The sequence below is a fragment of the Tetrahymena thermophila genome, assembly GCF_000189635.1.
Source record: "Tetrahymena thermophila SB210 genomic scaffold scf_8254798, whole genome shotgun sequence".
In the NCBI taxonomy this organism is placed as follows: domain Eukaryota; phylum Ciliophora; class Oligohymenophorea; order Hymenostomatida; family Tetrahymenidae; genus Tetrahymena; species Tetrahymena thermophila.
In genome coordinates this window covers 757,888-781,274 of record NW_002476554.1, presented here as the reverse complement: position 1 = coordinate 781,274, position 23,387 = coordinate 757,888, and the positions used below count along the sequence as shown (strand labels likewise).

Here is a 23,387-nt window from a genome sequence, read left to right as displayed (position 1 = left end):
TCTCATGGTATTTTCTGGTTTAATTAAATTTTAAGATTGTATTAGAAAATTTAATTTCTGCTAAAGATAATTTATTTTTATAATTTTAGTGATATAGAAAAAGTTTTCTTGAGCTACTATTTCATTAAATGCTTTTTAATATTTTGTAATTTATTTATTTACTGATTTTTGCAAAAAAATAAACTTAAATTATGTAATTATATTATTTTTCTTTAATGTGGTGGAAAATTTGTTAAGTGCTGTCTGCCTAAAATAAAAATAATATTTAAACTCTAAATAGATAAATATAAACTTCCTTCTATATTGAAGCATCTTGGAAATAATCTTATTTATTTTCACACTTATGAAATAAGATATATTAATTATAAGCAAATTTTTAACTTTAAAAGCTGTTAAATATTGAATAGTTTGAATGTATTTCAATAAAACAATTTTTTTTTAATTAGATATATTAATTATAAGCAAATTTTTAACTTTTAAAGCTATTAAATGTTGAAAAATAAATTTGAATGTATTTCAATAAAACAATTTTTTTTTTTGAAGCATTCATAAAAAAAGAAATACTTAGTTAGATTTGTAAATTAATTGACTAATTATTATTAGAAATGATATCTTTAAATATAATTTTTACAATTATTTATTTAAAGGTTATCTAAAATAATTTAAACTCAAAACATTAAATAAATAAATAAATAAATACATACCTTCTTTATTTAATTTGGGTAAAAAAAGCACTTTGAATTTAATCTAATTTAATTACACATTAATCAAAAAGGATAATTGAAAAATATTATAAGCAAATTTGTAACTCATCAGAAAACTGTTAAATAAATATAGAAAAGTTTGAATTGAATGTATTTAAATAAAACAGGATTTTTTTCATGTGTAATTAAAAAAACAGAAATATTTAGATTATTAAATTAATTGATTAATTATTATTAGGATTGATTACCATCTATCTATCTATCTATCTATCTATCTATCTATCTATCTATCTATCTATCTATCTATCTATCTATATAAAATTATTACAATTATATATTTAAAGTTTATCTAAAATAATATTAAAACTTGACAATTAGTTAATTGCCTTCTTTATTTAATTTGGGTAAAAATATCAAGTTGAAATTAATCTAACTTAATTAAACATTAATTAAATAGGATAATTGAAAAATTTTATAAGCAAATTTATAACTTAGAAAACAAACTGTTTAAATAAATTGAATGTATTTAAATAAAACAAACAGTTTTTTGTTTGTTTAAATGTGTTAATAAAAACAGAAATACTTCGATTTTTTAATTATTTAATTGATTAATAATTAATTAATTATTAGCATTTTCATGATTAATACAATCAAAAATATCAGTGAAGATATCCAAAAAAAGTAAAATTTCAATTATAGTTAAATAAAAATATTATGATCTTTTAATAGAAATTATTTATAAACAATTAACTTACTTCACATTATTTATTTGCTATAATTTAAGTGAAAATAAATAATACAAAATTCATAAATTAAAATAACAATAATAAAATAAGTAAGTTTTTTTATACACATGAAAAAATATAAAAATACTTTTTATGTCTATGTTAATCATAGCTAAGATTAAATAAACAATTTAATTAATTTATTTTGCTATTTTAGCAATTAAAAAAATATTTTAAAAAGATTATTCTGCTTTTTTATTAATATGTTTAAAATACAAATTAAAATATTATTCTAAGGTAAAAAATGAATGTATTTATTTATTTACAAACAAAAAAATAAATAAATTATAAATACAGAGTAGAATAAATACCTTAATTATTTAGTAATATTATTTATTATATTTTGAATTAACATTCAATCAATACGAAGATAGCATTATTCTTCTACACAAATCAAATTTTCGCAGCAATGATGGCCCGGATAGCATTTTTAGCCAATAACCTAGCAATGACGGCACCTTCCGAGATAACAATTAAAGGGTTTACAACAATTTGGTTTCTCTTCATTACATTAATTACCGAGATAAGCGCATATATTTTTGTGTTCCTAATGAATATCTTTCTCAAGCCCTTCACTCTAAGCAAAGCTGAAAAAGGTAAATAAAAAGAAAAATAAAAAAATTAGAAATACCTTCATATTTATTTATTTATTTCAAAATATTTAGATTCTTATAGATGATATTTATCAATTAATATTTTGATTATAATAAAATCTAAAAAATTAAATCAAATATTTATAATCAGTTGACGGAATTCATATAATTCTGTAAAATTCTATTCTATATCGCATTTGAAAATATAATAAATCGTTTATCAAATCACTGTTATGTATTTTAAAAAGTTTTAAAATTATAATTACCAATTAAAAGCAAACAGTTTGTTTTCGTTTTTCAGTAAAGATCAATTAACTGAACAAATGGATTGATTCAAAAGAATATTGATTAATTGAAGTTACTTACTTACTTGATTACTTATTAATATATTTATTTATTTATTAGTTAGTTAGTTATTGCATTCATTCATTCTCTTAATTTTGCTTAGTTTAAGAAAATTGAAATTTTATTTGACTAAAATTGATTTATTAAAATTAAAATTAAATATTCTATAAAAAATATTAAGATTATTGCTATAATTTATTCCTAAAAATATTTTAAAGATAAATTTGATCTGAAATTTGTTTAAAGAAAGATTTATGAAGGCTTGAATAAGAAAAGAGTAAATGAGTTAAATAATAATAATAATATTAATTATAATTATCTATTTAAATCACTATTTACAATTTTAATGAAAATTGTTAAAAGCAAAATTCATTTTTTTAAGAAATCAAATAATATTAATAATTGTTTTGAATTCAGAATTTACTTATAAATAGAGTTTAATATTAAATAATTTTATCTCCACCTTATTATTTTATCTTTGATGTTTTTATACTTTTATTATTGACTTATTTATTATTTGTAAATGAAATCTAGATTTATTTTTTTCTACAATATTCTACTTCGTCATTAGATTAAACATGATGATTTTTAATTGATGTCACAATTTTTATAAATAAATATAATCAGTCAGTCAGTCAGTCAGTTAATCACTCTCTCCATTTAAACCTAAATCTTAATCATCTTATATAAAATAAGTTCAGTTCATAAGTAAGTAAAAAATAAATAAAATTATTTGAACTCTGAATAAAATCTTTCTAATAATCTATTTTATAAGCATTCTTGCAATTTATAACACTAACTAACTAACTATCTAACACCTTTTATTTACAAACTTATCATGAACTTTATTTATTTTTTATTTAAAAAAGGATGAAATTTAAACTTTTATCTAAGAAGATGGGTTGATGAAAGAAAAAAAGTAATTTTCATGAAAAAAGTGAAATTAATTTTTGAATAAATAGTAAAAAAAAGGAAATTTTTAAAGTATTTTGAAGAAAATTTATTCACATAAATGATTTTTTTTCCATTAATTAAATAAAATTTTATCATCAAAATAAAATTTTTTGAACAACCCAACCCAGTTAGTCTTGAATAAATGAATAAATAAAATAATTTAGATATTAAGCTAATAAAAAAATAAATATTATTTTAATGAAAAATGGTAAATAAAAATAAGAAAATAAATATTATTAAAATTAAAAACCTCAATAAAAAATAAATTAATTAATTTTTAAATAAATCAATAATTGAATAATTATCAATTTTCACAAAATGTTAAAAATTTAAATAAAATAATTTAATATATTTATTTAGCTTTTTCATTCAATAAAAATTTATATAATCTATGTTGGATAAATCTATTTCTAATTATTTTATTGAAATTATTATTTTAAAACATTTTTTTGATGAAATTGAGAAAATTAATTAATTATAATTTGAATAATATAAAAGAAAAGACAAAAAAGGTCAGTCAGACTTTTTAATAACTAACTAACACAAATAAATAAATATCATTTCATTAAATATTCAAATATTTCTGCTAATCCTTCAATAGAGAAAACTAGCTATGCAATCATTTTCTTATATATTATGCTTATTGAAGCTTATCCTTCACAGTTTTCAGCAAAGCATTAGAAGAATTTATATAAAATATTCCAATAAGAGTTTTGGTCTTTAAATTCTTCAAAGTTATTAAATTCTTCTTTTATTTCGTCAAATAATTCTTTGCAAGAAGGTTAATTTTTAAGTAATTCTCCCATTCCTATTCCATTAAAAAAGCTCTCAACATTTTCTATGTCTTTAAAAACCAAGTGAAATTTGGCAGATCTTAGCAAGTATAATAAAGACAATTATTAAACCAATCTATTCCTTTTATTAAATAAACAATTTATCAATCAATTTAAAAAATATAATGTTTATTTTAATTAATTGCTTAAATTAATCAATTTAACTCAACAAAAAAATCAATTTAAAAAAGATAATGTTTATTTTAATTAATTAATTGCTTAAATCAATCAATTTAACTCAACAAAAAAAAAGTAGACTTTTTCATTCATTTTATTTTTTTGAATTATAGATTTAATAAAAGCATTTTAATAATGTAAAATGAATAAAAAAATAAAGAAAATTTACAATTAATTATATGCTAGTTTCACAATATCATTTTACTCTGCAGATTACTTTAATAGGTCAAGTGAGGCTTAAAATACTTATATAAATCCCAAAGATAGCTGTTCTGTAAAGGAATGGTTGCAGCTTAAGATAACTTCGAATAAAAAGCCTTCAAAGAGCCAATCAACAAATTTTTGGTTTAAATCTGATGATATTTTTTTTAAAGAGTTTTTGATACCAGCTGTCAAAGTGAAGTTAAGATTTGTCTAATAAAAACTTTAAGCGTAGATTGCTGTGATTTAATTCACAGTAGGATCATCGCCAGTGAATCCCTTATAAATATCAGGTGGGAAACTAAATTTAATGATGACTTCGTTTTAATAAGACTAAACATAGATCTTAAAAAGATTTATTATGTTAACTAGTTCAGTAGAATTCATACTATTTGCAAGCTGCAAAAGCATACTTTTTAAAGAGTCAATCAAAAACTGAATATTTTTTGCTGCCTCTTCTGGTTTATTTGATTTTATTCTAATTACAATAGCAACTATTTCTTAATGGTCTAGTTCGTTCTCATTTCTTTAAAATCCTTCTAAAGTCTCTCTAATTAAATCCTCGCCTTCCTATGTATTGAGGTGTACCTTTGCCTAAAGTCTAGTATCGCCAGGGTGCGAGCCATAATTCAAAGCTACATACAGCTTATCAACAGATTTATCGTATTTAACATCTAAAGCACTACCTAATCTTAGGAAGTCAGCATGAGCCTTTTTTAACAATTTCATTGATTTAAGTTTGTAATAAATCATTTTCTCTAATTTGTTTGGTCTACCTAATTTCCACCATTCCCAAAACTCTTCAAAGCTAATTTTTTGGTCTTTGTTGACATCAAGTTCTTAGAAAATCTAATTTAATTTATTACAAAAATAAATAGTTTCAAAAATGAAATTAATTAGTTATAAAACTAATTATTTATTATAAGTAAAATTAAAACAAGAGAGTATATTTATTTATCTCCTTGTGTTATGCATGTTAAATATTTCAAAGAATCAATGGATCTATTTTATTTAGCTTGCTTGTGTTATCAATTGATTTTAAATGCTAATAAAATTAATTACATTTTAAATTTCATTTGTTTCCAACTAAACACCTAATTCTTATGCGACCTATTTTAGTTCTGAGTAATCTAGTTACCCAGAATTATCCTTATCAAATTTAGTAAATACAGCTTTTATGGCTTCTTTTCCTTCTTATTCAAATTCCTTTGACTATTGCTATTCTGGTTCTTTTATTTAAGATTGAGACATTTCTTTTACAAAAATAACAGTAGATAGATAGATATATATGTTATTATGTATATTAATTTTTTATCGTTTTTTACAAATTTTATGATTATTTATTAATATTTTGCTTTTATTATTAATGCAACAAATAAATCAATCAATCAACCAATAAATGATAGAATTTTAATGTTTGGTTTAGTGATTGATTGAGTGAGTGAGTGAGTTATTGAGCATGAGCACAATTAAATAAAAAATCTTCTAGAAATTGTTAATGTATCTTTTCTATTAAATTGGGATAAGACTAAATAAATAAAAAAAATGAAGAACAAATAAATAAAAACATTTAATTTATCTATTTTATAAGTAATTTGTTAATAATATTTTTAATTTCGAATTAGGTAGGTAAGATTGAAGGCTTTCAATTAAGACTGTCTATTTTTAGTGGATTCTAATCTTGTAGCTGAATATTTCTAGTTAAAAATTTTATAAATTAAAATAAAGATTCATACTAAAGAAATTACTGGTTTAGGTTTTTTTTAGGATCTATTTTTTCTCCTATAATACGAGGTTTTTAAATAGGAGTGATACCAATAGCGAAAAATAAATCTGATGTATCTACATTACTTAATGCGTGTTCTAAAATTTGTATAAAAATAATTTAAACTTAAATTAAAAGTATAAAATTTATCTACAAACATCCTTTTCTTTTCTAAATTCGAGAGCATTAAGCTTAGGATTTATTATGGGTTGCTTAAAATATGGGTAAAATTATTTCTATGGCTTAAACAAAGGATTCATTTTGCTTTTAGAGAAAGCAGATCTCTTGCCATTATCTTCATATTCTTTTTCTTGAGCTTCTTGCTCTTCTTCTATAACCCTATTTATTTACGTAATAAAAGAAAGAATAAGAAATAATCAATAATTAATGAATCTAATTTTGCCATAAAATAAATATAAAAATAATATAATTGATTAATTTATTATTTATTTATTTATTTATTTATTTATTACTCTTCTTGCTCTTACTTATATCTCTTAAAATCCATATTTTTCTATATTCTTCTCTAAACTAGCTTATCTTCACCAATTTAAGTTTAAGAAGAAAGTTAACTCTTAGATATAGATTCACCTCCAGTTATTTTTAAGTATATTTCTTCAAGCTATGTTATCTATATTTAGAATATCAAATTATTTATTAAGTTTTTATCATCAAAATATATTTATTATTAAATATGTTTTAAATAAAATATTTAGCTAATAAAAATCCATCAAATAAAATATTTGTTTATTTATTTATTTTATTATTAATTTATTTCAAAAAGTAAAACAAGTTAAATTATTTCAAGTCAATTTTAAAATAAATTTCTCAAATTATAAAATAAAATAAATTTGTTTAAATGATAAAAATTTTTTAATTCTTTTTCTATCTCTCCTTTTAAATGAAATAATTTAGTTTATTAAATTTTAAATGCTTCTTTTAATGTTTTGTTTATAAATTATTTTATCTATTTTTATCATTTTTAATTCTCAAATTTTTTGATAATTTATTATAATTTTAAAAAATTTATAAAAAATAATGATTGATTTATTGATGAATGTTATAAACTAGTTAGTTAATAAACGCATAAATGATTATTTCTTATATCTAAAAAGTTATATATGAAGATATAGTATAGTATGTATAATTAATTGTAAAATATTGTCTATTCATAAATAAATAAAAATTAATAGAGCATTCATTTTTGATCATTTATTTTTACTTTATAAAACTATTATCGTCATATTTTAATTTAAGCTCCGAATGATATCTTTGAAAGTAAATATCATAAAAGTCATTATTCATTATTCATTCATTATTTTTGTATTTGGTTTATTGTAAATAATTAATAAAATGTTTTTTTTTTGTTTTTTGAATAATTAAATATAGCATAAATTTAAAAAAATACTTGAGTTGATCTAACTGTGATTTCAGACATTTTAAGGGGTATTTTATATCTTTCTAAAATCTTATCGTAGGGTTCAAAGAGCTTTGTAGAAAGCATTTCATTGAAGTCCTTCTCAGTATAGTTTTATCTATTTTATCTCCTGATATTAACTAATCTATTAAAGTTATTGAAGTATGACTTTGAGCTATTTTTTAATTTTTTTATGGTGTTTTAAATTTCTTCAATTCTTTATTATTCTTGTTCTTATAAAATCCTTAACCTTTCTTCCTCTTCCTCTTACTTTTCTTTTAAAATTCTTAGTCTTAATTGTTCCTCTTCACTAATTTCTGTTTTATCTTAAGCACTAAGAATGGAGCCTCTTTGCCTATCTTTCTTCTTTTTATCTGCCTAATTTTTAAAAATTAGATAAGTCCAGTTCGTCATTCAGTCAGTCAATCAGTAAAAAATAAAAAGTCAAACAAATTGTTTGAAATAAAAAATTAAATTAACCTCTCTTTGCTTTTTCAAAGCTTCTAACTCATGTATCCTTTTATTCTGCTCTTCCTCAATCTTCCTTTATCTTTCTTCTTCTTCTTTTCTCTCTTTTTCAATTCTTTCTTTCTCTTCTTATTCTCTTCTAATTCTCTCCTTCTCTTTTTCAATATAGGCATTTATGCACTATATTTCTGCTTGTTAAATTTCCTTTAGTTATTTTAATATTTATTTGAATCATTTATTGTTTGTTTTTCAAAAATAAATTTAATAAAAATAGTAAATTAGACCCAAAACAAACAAAAAAAAGAACTTTGGCAATAAAAACATAATTAAGATTTTATAAATTAAAAATTGAATTATTAATTACATTTTAGATTTTACCGAATTCCGAATAAAGCAACTCGACTTATTGTTATAAAATATTATTTTATTATTGAAATTAATCAACAACTTCTTTTTGGTGTTTATGGTTATTTATTAATCTTTAATGAAAATCTAAAAGCTCTTGCTTAAATTCGGTTGATTTTTTTTGAACTTCAAATAAAACATTATCTTCGATAGACTCTTCTATTCTTTTTTTCTCTTATGCAAAATATTATTTTGAAAAATTCATTCTCTATTGGATAAGCTCCTTAGATTATTAAATATTTTCTATCATCTTGTAATTCAGATCTCCATAATGCATTTCTAAAATACCAGGATGGTTTCTTTTATGATGGCTTTTTAGATTCTCTTCCTTTTCGAACATCTTAGGACAAATTTTACATTTAAAATAAGTTTTAACCATTAAGGTTTTCTGAATTTCTTCGATGATATTCTCTTTTATTTTTATTTCCTCCTTCAATTGTTTAAGTTACAGCTTGCTTTTTTTCAAGTCATGTTCCTACCTTTTTATCTTTAAATTAAATAAAAGCTTAGAATAAAATACCGAATATAAAATTTACTCCTTTAATATAATTTTTTAAAAAATATTTTTTTAATAAACTAAAAAAATAAATTTAGAATATTATTAGCAATTAATTGCATTATTTTTTGCTAGCTTAAAAAGGTTTTTATAAATTTTTAATTTTAATTCCATTTTAAATGAGAATTTTTGAAACAACTAATGCAAATATTAAGAAAGAATATTCAAAGAATTTACTGCTTACTCAACATTTTCACAACTTTGATTTAGTTTCTCTTACTCATGTTTTTGCTATTGGTCTTTCCACAGCATATATTAAATCTGTAATTGCTAAATTTGGATTATTTTTTTGAACACGTTTTATTGTTAAAAATTCTGCTTCTTTATTTTAATCTAGAAATCTAATTGAGTAATGTCTGGATCCTCATTTTATTCATGTGATTAATTTTTTTGCATCAATTTTCTCTACTTGTTTTCGAAATAATCATCGAATTCATATTCAGAAATCAAACAATTCTGTAAATTAAATTATAGAGGTGCCAATGCAAGAAAGTCGTTGTTTTATTTAATATTTTTAACATCTACTTATTCAATTGTTTGAAAATCAAGTTTCAGAAATCCCTTTTTTTGATTTTACTTTTTAACAAGATGATATGGCAACAAGTTGATTTTATTTTTCTCTAATAAGTTTAATTCTTATCTTTCATTAATCTATTTTTATAACATCAAAATTATTCATAAATCAATATTTGCATTAATAAGAAGTTGTTAACTTTTATCCCATTCGTCATAGATGGGTTCATTGGAAACACCCTGCTTATTTGCTAATTTCTTTAATGAAGTTTCATATATATATTATGCTAGTTTAACTTAAATACTTATTATTTCTATTTATCAGACAGATTATTTTTAAAAACAAATTTGAAAATCTAAATAACAAATTAATAGATTAATAACTTTCTTTAATATTGCTTTTGATTGCTTTTTGATGGCTGTGACTTATAAAAAAATCTTCTTTAAAATCCAGTCAAAATAAATATATGCAATTAGACAGACTCCTTTCTTTTACTAGATTTATTAACTTATTAATAAAAATTGAATGAAAGTATAAAAAAGTATTTGTCAACTAATTTTAATCAAATAAACTTAAAACGTTTCAATGAGACCTACTTGATATTTATTTCTACTTTAGTACAAAATAATAATTAAAAAATATATCAATTCTAACCAAATATAAATTAAGTTTGTTTGTTTATTTGTTTGTTTGTTTTTACAACAAAACTTTATTAAAAAATCATCGATAGGTCTTAGCCTTAAAAAAAAGACTATATCCTTTTTTTTGAAAGCAAAGAATATTTTCATAGCTATTCTTCTAGTTTTAAAAAAGAAGAATTTGCTTAATCAGGTATTGCTAATATTTATGTGTTTTTATGAGAATATTATGAGAGATTCATTTTAATAATATTTCTATTCCATTATTTAAATAAATTAAAAACTACATTCTACATACAAACTCAGAAAATAATTAGTTTCATTATTATTCTAACTTGCTTGTAAATAATTCATATAATAACTAAATAAGCATTCTCTTGAATTCCATATGTTACCTATAAAAACTTTAGTAAAGTTTAACAGCTAAACTAAGAAACTTGCTTATTACTCAAGTAGAGTCTTTAAGCAAGAAAATTTTTTAAAGATGAGTTTAGTTAAAAAATTATGAGTTATATATAGTTTGTTACAATAAAAATCATATTTCTAAATATAAATAAATAAACGAGGAGAGAATGAATAATAAATAACAATTAATTAATTTATTTATTAGGTGAAAAAGAGTTAGCAATAAATTAAATTGAAGTGAAAATCAGCTAGGATTTCTAATTATTAGAATGATTTAAATAAACAAAATTTTTTTTTGCACAATTTAAGAATGAAATTAGTTAAACACTTTTGGTAAACAAATTATATTTAAAAATAAATTCAAAAAAAAAATAAATTCTGCGAGAGTTTCGAAAACACAAAATTTAAAATAAATCAGCTAACAATTTAATCGTAATACAAACAAGCAGCAATAAATAAATAAATTAACAAAAGCAAACAAATAAGTCGATAATTAACAAACAAAGTAGATATCTTTCTTGCTATATTTTTACTAAGCTAGCTTTAAATTACTTTCTTACTTAATAAAACCTAACTAACAAAGAACAAACAAGTGAAAGAAAAAATAATCTTTTATTCATAATATTACCTACTTACTGTAGCTAAAACATTTATTCAAATTACAAATTATTAAAGAAATAAATAAATAACTTTATCAAGTCTGAATTTTGTAAAAAGGAATTTAAACCAATCAACATTATTAAGCAAAAAAAAACAAATAAACAAGCAAAACAAATATATACAAAAGATATTATATCTATATATATTTTTATATACATTTAGATACATAGAATTGATCCAAATTATCTTATGAATCTTAGGAACAAGAGAAAGGTTTCTTCAAGTACTAGCGAAGAAAAAGACTAACACTTTAGTTCTAGCCTGATTTAAACTAATGAAAATATAAATTCGAATGCAACAACTTCGGTCAATATCGATTCTACTGCAGCATACAATATTTCTTAGGAAAAAGAAGGTTCTCCTAAAAAGAATGGATTGGCAGCTAACTCCAGCAGCACTTTCGTCTCCACAACTGACTAAATCCTAATAAATGGAAACAACGTATCAAAGAAAATCAAGACAAATAGCGGTGCTGCATTTCAAACTTAAGTTTCTGCGAATGCTCCTTGCTTAAAATCAGCAGAACAAATTATTTAGCATTAGTAGAATGTTAATAATGATTGTGATATTGACTGCGATGGATTTCGCGAAATATTTCCTGAAGACCTACACACATAGTTGTAGGAAGCAATTTATAAAGAATAAACCATCGTTTTGAGAGAAGCAGCTGGCCCTAAAGGTTTTAATGTGAACCCCAAAAACTTATTTAGCTTTGAAAGTGTGATTAAAAATCATAGCGATATGTAAATTGACTGTAGAGTTTAAAATCCTACAGTTTATGGCTTTAATGTTTTAAATCCCAAAAACCAATAGCATGTCTACAATACCACCATTTAGGAATACGGAGAGTATGCTGCATTGCTTTAAGAAGACAGGTACGAAGAAATTAAGAAAAAACCATATTACAAAGAATACTTTAGCAAACTATCTAACGGAGTAATGTTTGCTGTAAACATTGACATGGATGATTTTAATTGGTAAACCGAAAACATGCGTCTGAGATCAGGGCTTCCCCATTACCTCCTAAATAAAGGCAAACATGATATCCTTAGCTACCATAGGTAAAACGTTATGGGATGCACTCAACCTTAAATGTACCTAAAAGTCGCTGGAGTGTGGACTGGAGGACACCAAGAGAACATCTCTGTCAGAGCTATAAATATCAACCACGGTAAATACAAGATTCAATTTACTTTTGATAAATTTATGAATTTATCTAAAATTTTGTTTCCATTAAGCTTGTTTTTTGATATATATTCTACCTATCCATCCATCCACCAATCCAACAATATAAATCCTATCACTCCATCTAAATAATTTTCTTTAGACCAAAAAAGCAAACAAAAAAATAAATAAATAAATAAATAATATCTCTCTTCAAATTTAAAGACCATAATAATCAAACAATCTTGATTGATTAAATTTTAGTTTATTTTTAAATAACTACTAGCAAAGCTAGAACTTAAAATTGAATCTTGCATATTTTTGGAAGATTAAATTATCAAAGGTTATTAATTCGCAGTCAGCATAAAAATTGTTAGTTTTGAATTTGAACATTAATTAGTTGTAAATAATTATCAAGCAAACTTTTGAATTTTGCTTCCCCCTTTTTATTTCAATTTATTATTAAAGTAAAATTGAAGTCCAAAATAATTAGTTTCTAAATTCAATTTTGACTTAATATTAATTAGTAAAAATAACTTACAATTTTTGAACAATTTTTACTTAATTAATTAATTTACAAGCCTGATTTATTTTGGTCAAATTAATAAAATCAATAATCAAATTTTAATAAATATTTAAATGTTAATGCAAATAAATATTTTACTTTAAATTCAAGAGGATATTTTTCAATTAAAAATTTTAATTTAATTACAACATAAATTTATTTAATTAAAATATTTTTTATTTATTAAATAGGAGATGGTGACAGTGATTGGTATTGCGTCGATTTTGACTAAGTAGAAAAGTATAGAAATTATGTGAAAAGAAAATATTAAGTTGATATACATGGCGATGAAGGTCTATGGTTCGGAAAGTATAATGACCCAGATGTTATCAAAGCAGGGATCAGGATAAAAAAAGTTATTTAAAGAAAAAATGATATTGTAAGTTTAATTTAAAAAGATTAATATGATATTTAAATTTTGATTATGATTAATTAATTAGATTTTTAATTTTATAAATTATGCTAATTTTATTTTATCATTTAAGGTCATTTTAGCTCCTGGAGTTTTGCATTGGGTACGCTGCAGAGGTAGAAGTGTGTAAACTGCATGGAATTTTGCTTACAGAAGGATTGAAGACATAATTGCTATGAATGAAAGATTTTTGTATAATTAAAAAATCAACTTTGAAACAATAATATTGAATAAATCTCTTTTTATGGATTTACTTAATTTTGAGTACCACAATTTACCTTTGGAAGTAGCACAGAAATTGCATAGTATTGTCGCTGATTACTATTAGAAAGAATACTAATTTGAACAAAATTTGACTCACTATCCATTTAAAGTAAAATATTTGAAAAAATTTATATCAAATAACAATTTTTTAATGTATTTTTTCAAGTGTAAGAACTAAGTGATTTTTTATGACTAAATGCCTGCTTAGCTTAAACACATCCAAATTTATTACTGCAGCTAAATAGGCTGTGGAAAAGAAATATTTTGCTATTTCGGTATCCTCCGCTCTGAATTCTAATATCAAGAACCTAACAATAGCCTATTCCTTTCTTAAGATTTTTGTGGAAAGTATTTCTGTCCTCTTTGCATTTAGGAAATGAAAAAAATTGATGATTCTATAATACTTTTTAGAAAATTTGATCTAAATTCGTTGAAGACTTTGTTGAACAGAGTTTATAATTATATTTAGGAAGAAGGAAAGTAATAGTCTCTCTACCCTATTTCCGATTTAACCAACATTAGTCACTTCTGTGGTTAAATCGCTAACATAAATGACTTTGTTTTTAACAAAGACGTAAGGAGATTAGAGCAAGTTTACATTCCTGATGTCTTCGCCTCATAGGGAGTCGTAATTTAATCGCTTTAAAAATTTATCAAATTTTATTTTTCTAATTTAGCACATTTATTTCTTTATTTTAAAAAGGATTTAATTGAAAATTTTTTAATTTTTTAATCAATTTTAATTAGAAAATAAAATCTTATTTTATTTTTATCAAAATTTGTTTTCATAATTGATTTATTTGATCAGCATTAAAAACAAACAAAAATTTTATTTTCATAATTAGAGTTTTTTAGCAATATAATCAAAATCAATTATTTAATTTTAAATTAAACACTTTTACTCAAATTTTTAATAAAAAAACCCTTTAATTTATTTAATCTACTCAAATAAAATTTAATAAATAATTTTTATCTATTAATTTAAATCCATAATTAATAAAGTTTTTTAATGAATTAACTAATTAATTAATTAATTAATTGGTTGTATTTTTTTTACTAAACAAACAAATTAAAAAAAAGTTAGAATTGTTTTTTGAATTAATATTTTTTAAATGAGATTTGAGAAAATTTTTATTGGTTTATTTATTGAAAAACTTAAATAATTTATTTGATATGATTAGGAAGAAATGTAGAAATTTCAACTAGATTTGTAATCAGGAAGACTTATCGATTTTATTGAGAAACCTATTATGAAATTTATTGCACCTAACTAGCAGTAGAGATGTCAAGATATTATGCATGATGGTGAGGATGATTAGGAGAAAGATAGTCAATAAGTTAAGATAGAAGATGCTGGTAAAAAAGAAGATGATAGTTTGGTTTCTAATAGTCAATAAGTTAAATCAGCTAATAAGAATAAAGTTCAGTAGTAGCAACAATAATAAATTGCTACTCAATTAACAAACTAAGAATTAAAAGAAAATTTGAAAAATGGATAGATATAGCAGAAGTAGTTATCTTTGAATTTTGAATCAGTAGAAAATAACGATTTAAGCCAAAACAAAAATACAAATGTAAATAGTTAATATTAATAAAGTGAATTACCAAATAAACCAAATAAACAACAACTTTCATCATTATAAAATAAATAGTTTTAAAATGAATTTTAAATTTAAAATCAACTTTGCAACAACTATTCAAAATGCAACTTAGAAAATGATTATTAAACTGATTCAAAAAATAACTTTTCTTCTATATCTTCTATTTAATAGCAACATGACGATGAAAAATATGCAATATAGTTGCAATAAGAATTGGACTACATGGGTTCTAAGACTCGCAAATAAAAAAACAATTCTCAGCTCCTCATTTCTCATGATTATGAAATATCTTCACTCACTCAATCTTCGAGAGTTCTAAGAGGAGGGAGATCTCTTTGTTCTAAACCTCCCTCACAAAACTAAAGAAAAAAAGCTCAGTAAAACAAAATCACAAGCTTGAAATCTATATCTGAGTCTAATGACAGCTCAAAATAAAGCTCCAAACAGAACCCAAATGAGGCTTAATCACCCACTTCATCATCTACTACAATTGGTGTTTCAACAAATTTAGCTAGTCCCTCACTTTAAGCTCAATAAAATATCAAGACTAAAATAGAACAAACTAATGTATTACCTTCAGATTCTTAAATGGTGATAGAAGAATAACCCTCAACACCATAACAATAAATAGGTAAATAAATATGATTGATTTTAACCAAATACTAACTAACAAACAAACTAAATAATTCATGATGAAATTAATATTAGAAAAATGAATTTAAATTTTTTTAAAATTAGATGATGAAAGTAGCTTTTAATTTTCTTAAAAAATTAATTATAAAATAGTAAGCAGGAGTAACAGCAATTCGTGCAAAAAAAGCTAATTGAACACACAGACTACTAGCTAGTAAAATAAAACTATTGATGAAAACAAAAAAATTAAAATCAAAGGCTATATTTCAGATGACGATGATGCTAATGACCAAGAAGAAATAGAAAAACAAAGAATAAGAAAAGAGCGCGAATAGCAAAGAGTAAAAATGTTGGAATAGTTGGAAAAAAGTTAAAAAGAGAAAGAATCTGAGACTAAATAAATCACTAAAGAAACTAAATAATAAAAAACTCCTTCAAGTGACTATGAAGATAATCCAAATATTTATAAAAGAAGATTAAACTTAAAATAAATTACTAATAGCTCAAACTGATTTACAAGTTTAGAATTAAATAGCTCTAATTAATTAGTAGGCAAAATAACTTAATTATTTACCTATTTACTTACTTTCTTACACGCATACACGCATACTTACTTACTTCCTAACTCAATGACTTCTTTTTTAATTAATAATTATAAGACTTTTTTATAAATAAAAACGAACTTTTTACTTCTAACAAACCAACAAATAAAAAAACAAACAAACTAACTAACCATTAGATAAATAAATAAATTAATTCCTACAAAAATTTTTCTGTTAAAAAATAATATAAAAAAATATATTAAATTATTTCTTGAGCAGAATTTTTGAGAGTTATTATGAATCAAACAAACAAACATACATACATATTCAACAAATAGAAAAAGTATTAACCAAAATAAATAAAATATTTCAAACAAACCCAAAATTTTAGTTTTAGTTGATTAATCAATGAATTTATTTATATATATATTATATATCCAGTTATCAATTATGTATCTTTATTTTATTGTTATTATTATCACCATACATATTATCATCATCTTTTTATTTATAATTGAAAATTAATGATCTTTAAATTTTTACGAACTTTCAAATTCAGAAAAATTAAAATTTTCATATGAATCTATGTTACAAGTTATTATTTGTTTGCTTGCTTGCTTAGTTGATTGCTGATTTAATTATTTGATTAATTAACATTTAAAGATTTCCTTAAGAAATAAATATGCTTGCTGTTTTTCTTTAATGCTAAGAAAAAGAAATCTGAATTTGGAGAATGATAAAATAAATAAATTTTTTATCTTAAACTATTGTGATTATTAATAGAAAAATTAGATCATAATAAATGAAAATCAAAAATTAGTTGCATTTTACAATAATAAAAAGAAGAAAATAGCAAAAAATATGTTAAAATGTATGTATGTTAGTTAGTTAGTAAATAAGTAAGCAGAATTTGAGCTTTCAATTCCAAAAGGTAATTAATTTAATTTACATGAATTTTATGTAAATACATTCTGAATAAAGGATACAAACAACAAGCAATAGCGAAATGTCTTCGATAAATAATTTTAAATAGTGGATATTATGAGTAAAAAAAATCTTAAAATGCTTAACTCAATAAGACTTGGTTGGCTTCATTTATTTTTCATTCCCAGCACTAAATAGAACATATATATATAATCAAGGTAGAGATGAAAAAATTATAATGAACAAACAATCAAATTATTAAATTGAATTAATAATTAAAAGTTTAATACAAATTGTCAACAAACAAATAGTTAATATGGGTTGTATTTAAATAAGAGAAAAAAAAAGAGAATAATAGAAATAATATGTTAAAGTTTTAGAAGTAAATTTCTGAACAAATTTATTATATATATTAAAAACATTTATTTCTTAATGAATAATTTAACTCTTATAAAATATTTATCATTTTTATAAAAGCTTTTAAGATCTTCTCCATCATCTCATAAAAGCCTCAAAATTGATTTATAATAGTAAATTTTTTAAATTGTGTATTATTTATTACTAATAATTAATTAAATAACTAAATAAATAATAAATTATTTAAATAGTTAGAATATAATTGGTGATTAAGGTGCATCAGACTTATATTCTGCTTTAGCAAATTGCACTAATCTCTAAAATTTGACACTTGATCTTTTGTAAAACAGTTAATTTGTTTTTGATTGTAATATTTCTATTTATAAAAATGAATTTTAAACAATTTTACTCTTATCTTTCTTAATTTCACTCATTTTTTTAATTTGAACATTTGCTTTTATTATTTATTAATTCATTTCTTATAATTTCATATTTTTTCTTCATTTTTCCTTCTAAATAACTTATTAATTAATTATATATTTTTTCTTCAATATTTAAAAAGTGGAAATTAAATTGGTGTAAGTGGTGTATCAAGCTTAGGTTTTGTTTTAGCAAATTTCACTAATCTCTCAAATTTGACACTTTATCTTCGGTAAAAACAGTTTATTTATTTATTTGTTTTTTATTGTGATATTTCTATTTATTTATAAAAATGAATTTAAAACAATTAAATTAAATTTGTTTATTAGTTTTATATTAAATTTATTTATCTTTTTATTTTTTATTGTACTTTTTTTTTTCTTCTTTTATCTTTCTTAATTTCACTCATTTTTTTATTTTCAACAATTCATTTCTTATAATTTCATATTTTTTCATCATTTTTTCCTTCTTAATAACTTATTAATTAAATATTTTTCTTCATTATTTAAAAAGTGAAAATTAAATTGGTAATTAAGGTACTTCAGACTTAGGTTCTGCTTTAGCAAAGTGTACTAATCTCTCAAATTTGGCACTTTATCTTAGGTATAAATAATTAATTTGTTTTGGATTGTGATGTTTCTATTTATAAAAATGAATTTAAAACAATTAAACTCTTTCAATTTGCTTATTAACATTTTATTAGATTTTTTTATCTTTTTCTTTTTTATTAAACTTATGTTTTTTTTCTTCTATCTTTCTTAATTTCACTCCTTTTTTATTTTCAACAATTCATTTCAAATAATTTCATATTTTTTCTTTATTTTTTCCTTCAACTTTTTTCTTAAATATTTAAAAAGCTTCAATTCAATTTATGATGAAGGTGTATCAAGCTTATGTTCTGCTCTAAAAAATTGCACTAATCTGTCTAATTTGACACTTGATCTTAGGTAAAAACAGTTTATTTGTTTTGGATTGTGATATTTTTATTTATAACAATTAATTTAAAACAATTAAAATTTGTTTATTAGCTTTTTATTAGATATATTTATCTTTTTATTTTTTATTGTAATTATTTTTATTTTTCTTTTATCTCTATTAATTTCACTCATTCTTTTATTTTCAATAATTTATTTCTTATAATTTCATATTTTTTCTTCATTTTTTCTTTCTAAATAACTTATTAAAAATTTATTTTTCTTCAAAATTTAAAAAGTTCCAATAAAATTGGTGGAAGTGGTGGAGCCTTAGGTTCTGCCTTAACAAATTGCAATAATCTCACAAGTTTGACACTTGATATTAGGTAAAAACAGTTTATTTGTTTTGTATTGTGATATTTCTATTTATAAAAATTAATTTAAAAAAATTAAACATTAGCTTTTTATTTTATTTATTTTTATTTAATTATGTTTTTTTTTCTCTATCTTTCTTAATTTCTCTCATTCTTTTATTTTCAACAATTCATTTATAAAAATTATATATTTTTTCTTATAACTAATTATTTATTTATTTTTACTTAAATATTTAAAAAGCTTCAATTCAATTTGTGATAAAGGTGTATCAAGCTTATGGTCTGCTTTAGCAAATTATACTAATCTCTCTAATTTGATGCTTAATTTAACGTAAAAGCAGTTTATTTGTTTTGGAGTGTGATATTTCTAATTATAAAAATGAATTAAAAAAAATTAAACTCTTTTAATTTGTTTATTAGATTTATTAATCTTTTTCTTTTTTATAATACTTATGCTTTTCTTCTTCTATCTTTCATAATTTCACTCATTTTATTATTTAAACATTTGCTTTTATTACTTATTAATTAATTTCTAATAATTTCGTATTTTTTCTTTGTATTTTCCTTCAAATAACTTGTTAATTATATATTTTTTCTTCAATATTTAAAAAGTTTCGTTTAAATTGGTGATTAAGGTGTATCAGACTTAAGCTCTGCTTTAACAAATTGCACTAATCTCTCAAATTTAAGGCTTAATCTTGGGTAAAAACAGTTTATTTGTTTTGGATTGTGATATTTCTATTATTGTTTATTAACTTTTTATTAGATTTACTTATCTTTTTCCTTTTTATATTAATTGTTTTTTTTTCTTCTATCTTTCTTTGTTTCAATAATTTTTTACTTTCAACATTTACTTTTATTATTTATTAATTCATTTCTTATAATTTCATATTTTTACTTCATTCTAATTAACTTATAAATTATTATTTTTTCTTCAATATTTAAAAAGTTCCAATAAAATTGGTGCAAGTGGTGTTTCAGCTTTAGGTTCTGCTTTAGCAAATTGCACAAATCTTTCAAATTTGACACTTGATCTTAAGTAAAAACAGTTTGTTTATAATGGATTATGGCATTTCTATTTATAAAAATTAATTAAAAGAAATTAAAATTTGTTTATTAGTTTTTTATTAGATTTATTAATATTTTTCTTTTTTATTGTATTTGTGTTTTTTTTCTTTTTCTATCTTTCTTAATTTCACTCATTTTTTTACTTTCAGCATTTGCTTTATTATCTATTAATTCATTTCCTATAATTTAATATTTTTTCTTCATTTTTTCCTTCTAAATAACTTATGAGTTATAATATATTTTTTCTTCAATATTTAAAAAGTGGAAATTAAATTGATGCAACTGTTGCCACAGGTTTAGGTTCTGCGTTAGCAAATTGCACTAATCTCTCAAATTTGACACTTGATCTTAGGTAAAAACAGTTTTTTTTATTTGGATTGTGATGTTTCTATTTACAAAAATGAATTAAAAAAAAAAAATTAAACTCTTTTAATTTGTTTATTAGTTTTTTATTAGATTTATTTATCCTTTTATTTTTTATAGTACTTGTGTTTTTTTCTTCTATCTCTCATAATTTCACTCATTTTTTTATTTTCAAAATTTACTTTAATTATTTATTAATTCATTTCTTATAATTTCATATTTTTTATTCTTTTTTCTTTTTAAATAACTTATTAATTATATATTTTTTCTTCAACATTTAAAAAGTTAGAATATGCTTGTTGGTTAAGGTTATTATTATTATGAAAAATAATAATAATTGAAAGTAAAAAGTAAATGTATTAAATCGAAAACGTTAGTTGCCATTAAAATAAAATTCAAGTGATAAACTTTAGATGAAAATGGATGAATAAATATTAAATATATGAATAGTAGAAAATAATATATTTTCTTATATAATGTTTTGTAATAAAATAATTTAACCAAAAATATAGATAGATAGATATATTAATTATTATTTTCATATTTATGAATATCATTTTTATTTTGGTATGTTAGTAGGTAGGTAGGTAGCTTATTAAATAAATGAAAGTTCATAAATTAAATTTACTTAAATAAATGAATATCTCTTAGACCAGGCACTCTGTTTTGACCAAAAACAATCAAAACTTTGAAATGAAACTTAGATTTTTAAATAATAATAATTTAATAATAGAAATTGAATTTAGAGAAAAGGCGTTAGAGTTAAAAATATCAAATTTATAATTTTTAATTCAAAAGATATTTTAAAAGTAGACAAATTAACTAAATTAATTTAATGGATGAAATATATTTTAATGATTAAACAAATATAAATCATCAGTTTTAATTCATCACTTTATAACTTTTAAATCTAAGCTTAACCATTTCTGTTATATAAATTAATTTACCACAAACTTGAAAAGATTATAACCCCAAATAAATTCACAAAACTATTATAATTACTTGTATTTTCTTATTACTATATTCAATTTTAATGATGTTTTTTGTGTCAATCCTAAATTGAAAGCTTTCTAATTTATATATATGCCTATACTTTAACACATTTTAAATAATTTAAGATACAAATAATTATCATAAAGTTTGGATTTTAATACCTTTATTTGTGTATTTTATCAATAAATAACTATATTAAATAAGACAGATAACTTCTTAATTGATTAATAAAACTTAGTATTTAAAATACTCAAATTTTTTCTTTGCTTACTAAATATTTTGTAAAATTAAAAATTGCAATCAATATGAAATGTTATAAATAAATATCTTTTTCTATTTTTGTTTGAAATTTTTATAGTGTACATGAAAAATAAAATTAGTAGACTCTTTTTAAGATAATATTTCAACATAAGTTTTTATAATGAAATAGTTTGAAACCTTAAATAAATCCTAATTTAAAAAGAGTTATTTATTTTTTAAGTGGCTCTGCTATTTCTTAACTTAAATAATTACTTTAAAATTTCAAACAGTTTTTTTTAGAGCTTTAAATTTCAAATAATTAGATTAGGATATTACATATAATAGTACTATCTATGATGGGCTTAAGAAAAAAATTTTATTTTTTTTGCTTATATTAAAGCTTTAAAGGTATTTTTTTGAAGAGCAATTTTTTAAGGTTACTTGAATTTACTAACCTAAATAATCCAATATATATATAAAACTTTTCTTTTATAAAAATTAAAATAGAAGAATATATTTCAATCTATATATCCATCCATCCATCAATTAAATTATGCTTTAAGTCATTAATATGAAAGCAAAATAAAGTTTTTGCTGTGAAAAACATTTATATAAGTTTTTTAAAGTTTACATCTAAGCTTTGAGAAATAGAATTATATGAAATAATTGATATTTATTAATTTAAATTATGTGAAACTTAAATTTTCAAACAAAAAAGAATAATTTAAAACTCGAAATTGGATTTAGAAATAGGCGTTATAGTCAAAAATACAAAATATTATTATTAATATATGAATTTAATTTGATATATTATTTATTGGTAGTTTCAAGTTTTTTCAAAGGATATTTTTAAAGTAGAGAAATAAATTTACTAAATTAATTTAATGGATGGAATATTTTTTAATGATTAAACAAACATAAATCATCAATTCATATTTGATTACTTTAAAAACTTGAAAGCTAAATTTTTCTATTTCTATTTTTTAAACTAATTTACCACAAATCTAAGTAAATTATAGCTCTAAATGAAAATATACAAAATTATTAATTAATTATTTTTATTGTTATTGCCATTTCCCACTTTTAATGTTGCTTTTTTGTATCAATCCTAAATTAAAAACTTTCTAATTTAA

The 23,387-nt window shown here is 21.0% G+C and overlaps 4 protein-coding genes across 4 annotated transcripts; 2 read left to right on the top strand and 2 right to left on the bottom strand. All coding sequences in view use genetic code 6, as the record gives it.

Moving 5' to 3' along the window:
• Positions 1 to 3,938: 3,938 nt before the first annotated feature.
• On the bottom strand, positions 3,939 to 5,843 carry TTHERM_00185660 (EF hand protein; the record flags this gene model as incomplete). Its single annotated transcript, XM_001008837.2, has 3 exons — positions 3,939 to 4,296; positions 4,561 to 5,441; positions 5,655 to 5,843. 3 exons carry the CDS (start codon positions 5,841 to 5,843, stop codon positions 3,939 to 3,941), a joined length of 1,428 nt encoding a protein of 475 aa, XP_001008837.2.
• A 241-nt stretch (positions 5,844 to 6,084) lies between these two features.
• TTHERM_00185650 (zinc finger, C2H2 type family protein) lies at positions 6,085 to 10,839 on the bottom strand. Its single transcript, XM_001008836.2, has 10 exons — positions 9,917 to 10,839; positions 9,781 to 9,854; positions 9,381 to 9,727; positions 8,607 to 9,134; positions 8,255 to 8,446; positions 7,766 to 8,152; positions 6,831 to 6,988; positions 6,512 to 6,696; positions 6,341 to 6,455; positions 6,085 to 6,289 (listed from the first exon to the last, which is right to left on the bottom strand). Exons 1-10 carry the CDS (start codon positions 9,925 to 9,927, stop codon positions 6,238 to 6,240), a joined length of 2,049 nt encoding a protein of 682 aa, XP_001008836.2. The 5' UTR covers positions 9,928 to 10,839; the 3' UTR covers positions 6,085 to 6,237.
• Positions 10,840 to 11,096: 257 nt separating this feature from the next.
• TTHERM_00185640 (JmjC domain protein) lies at positions 11,097 to 16,571 on the top strand (the record flags this gene model as incomplete). Its single annotated transcript, XM_001008835.3, has 6 exons — positions 11,097 to 12,591; positions 13,341 to 13,528; positions 13,635 to 13,934; positions 13,992 to 14,453; positions 15,007 to 16,057; positions 16,165 to 16,571. The coding sequence occupies exons 1-6, from the start codon at positions 11,610 to 11,612 to the stop codon at positions 16,569 to 16,571; spliced, it is 3,390 nt and encodes a 1,129-aa protein (XP_001008835.3). The 5' UTR covers positions 11,097 to 11,609.
• A 1,270-nt stretch (positions 16,572 to 17,841) lies between these two features.
• Positions 17,842 to 21,543, top strand: TTHERM_00185629 (hypothetical protein; the record flags this gene model as incomplete). The annotated part of the gene is made up of 12 exons (XM_001471089.2): positions 17,842 to 17,907; positions 18,003 to 18,055; positions 18,134 to 18,223; positions 18,445 to 18,534; positions 18,816 to 18,905; positions 19,160 to 19,249; positions 19,516 to 19,602; positions 19,832 to 19,921; positions 20,203 to 20,292; positions 20,540 to 20,629; positions 20,921 to 21,010; positions 21,307 to 21,543. The coding sequence occupies 12 exons, from the start codon at positions 17,842 to 17,844 to the stop codon at positions 21,422 to 21,424; spliced, it is 1,044 nt and encodes a 347-aa protein (XP_001471139.2). The 3' UTR covers positions 21,425 to 21,543.
• Positions 21,544 to 23,387: the final 1,844 nt, after the last annotated feature.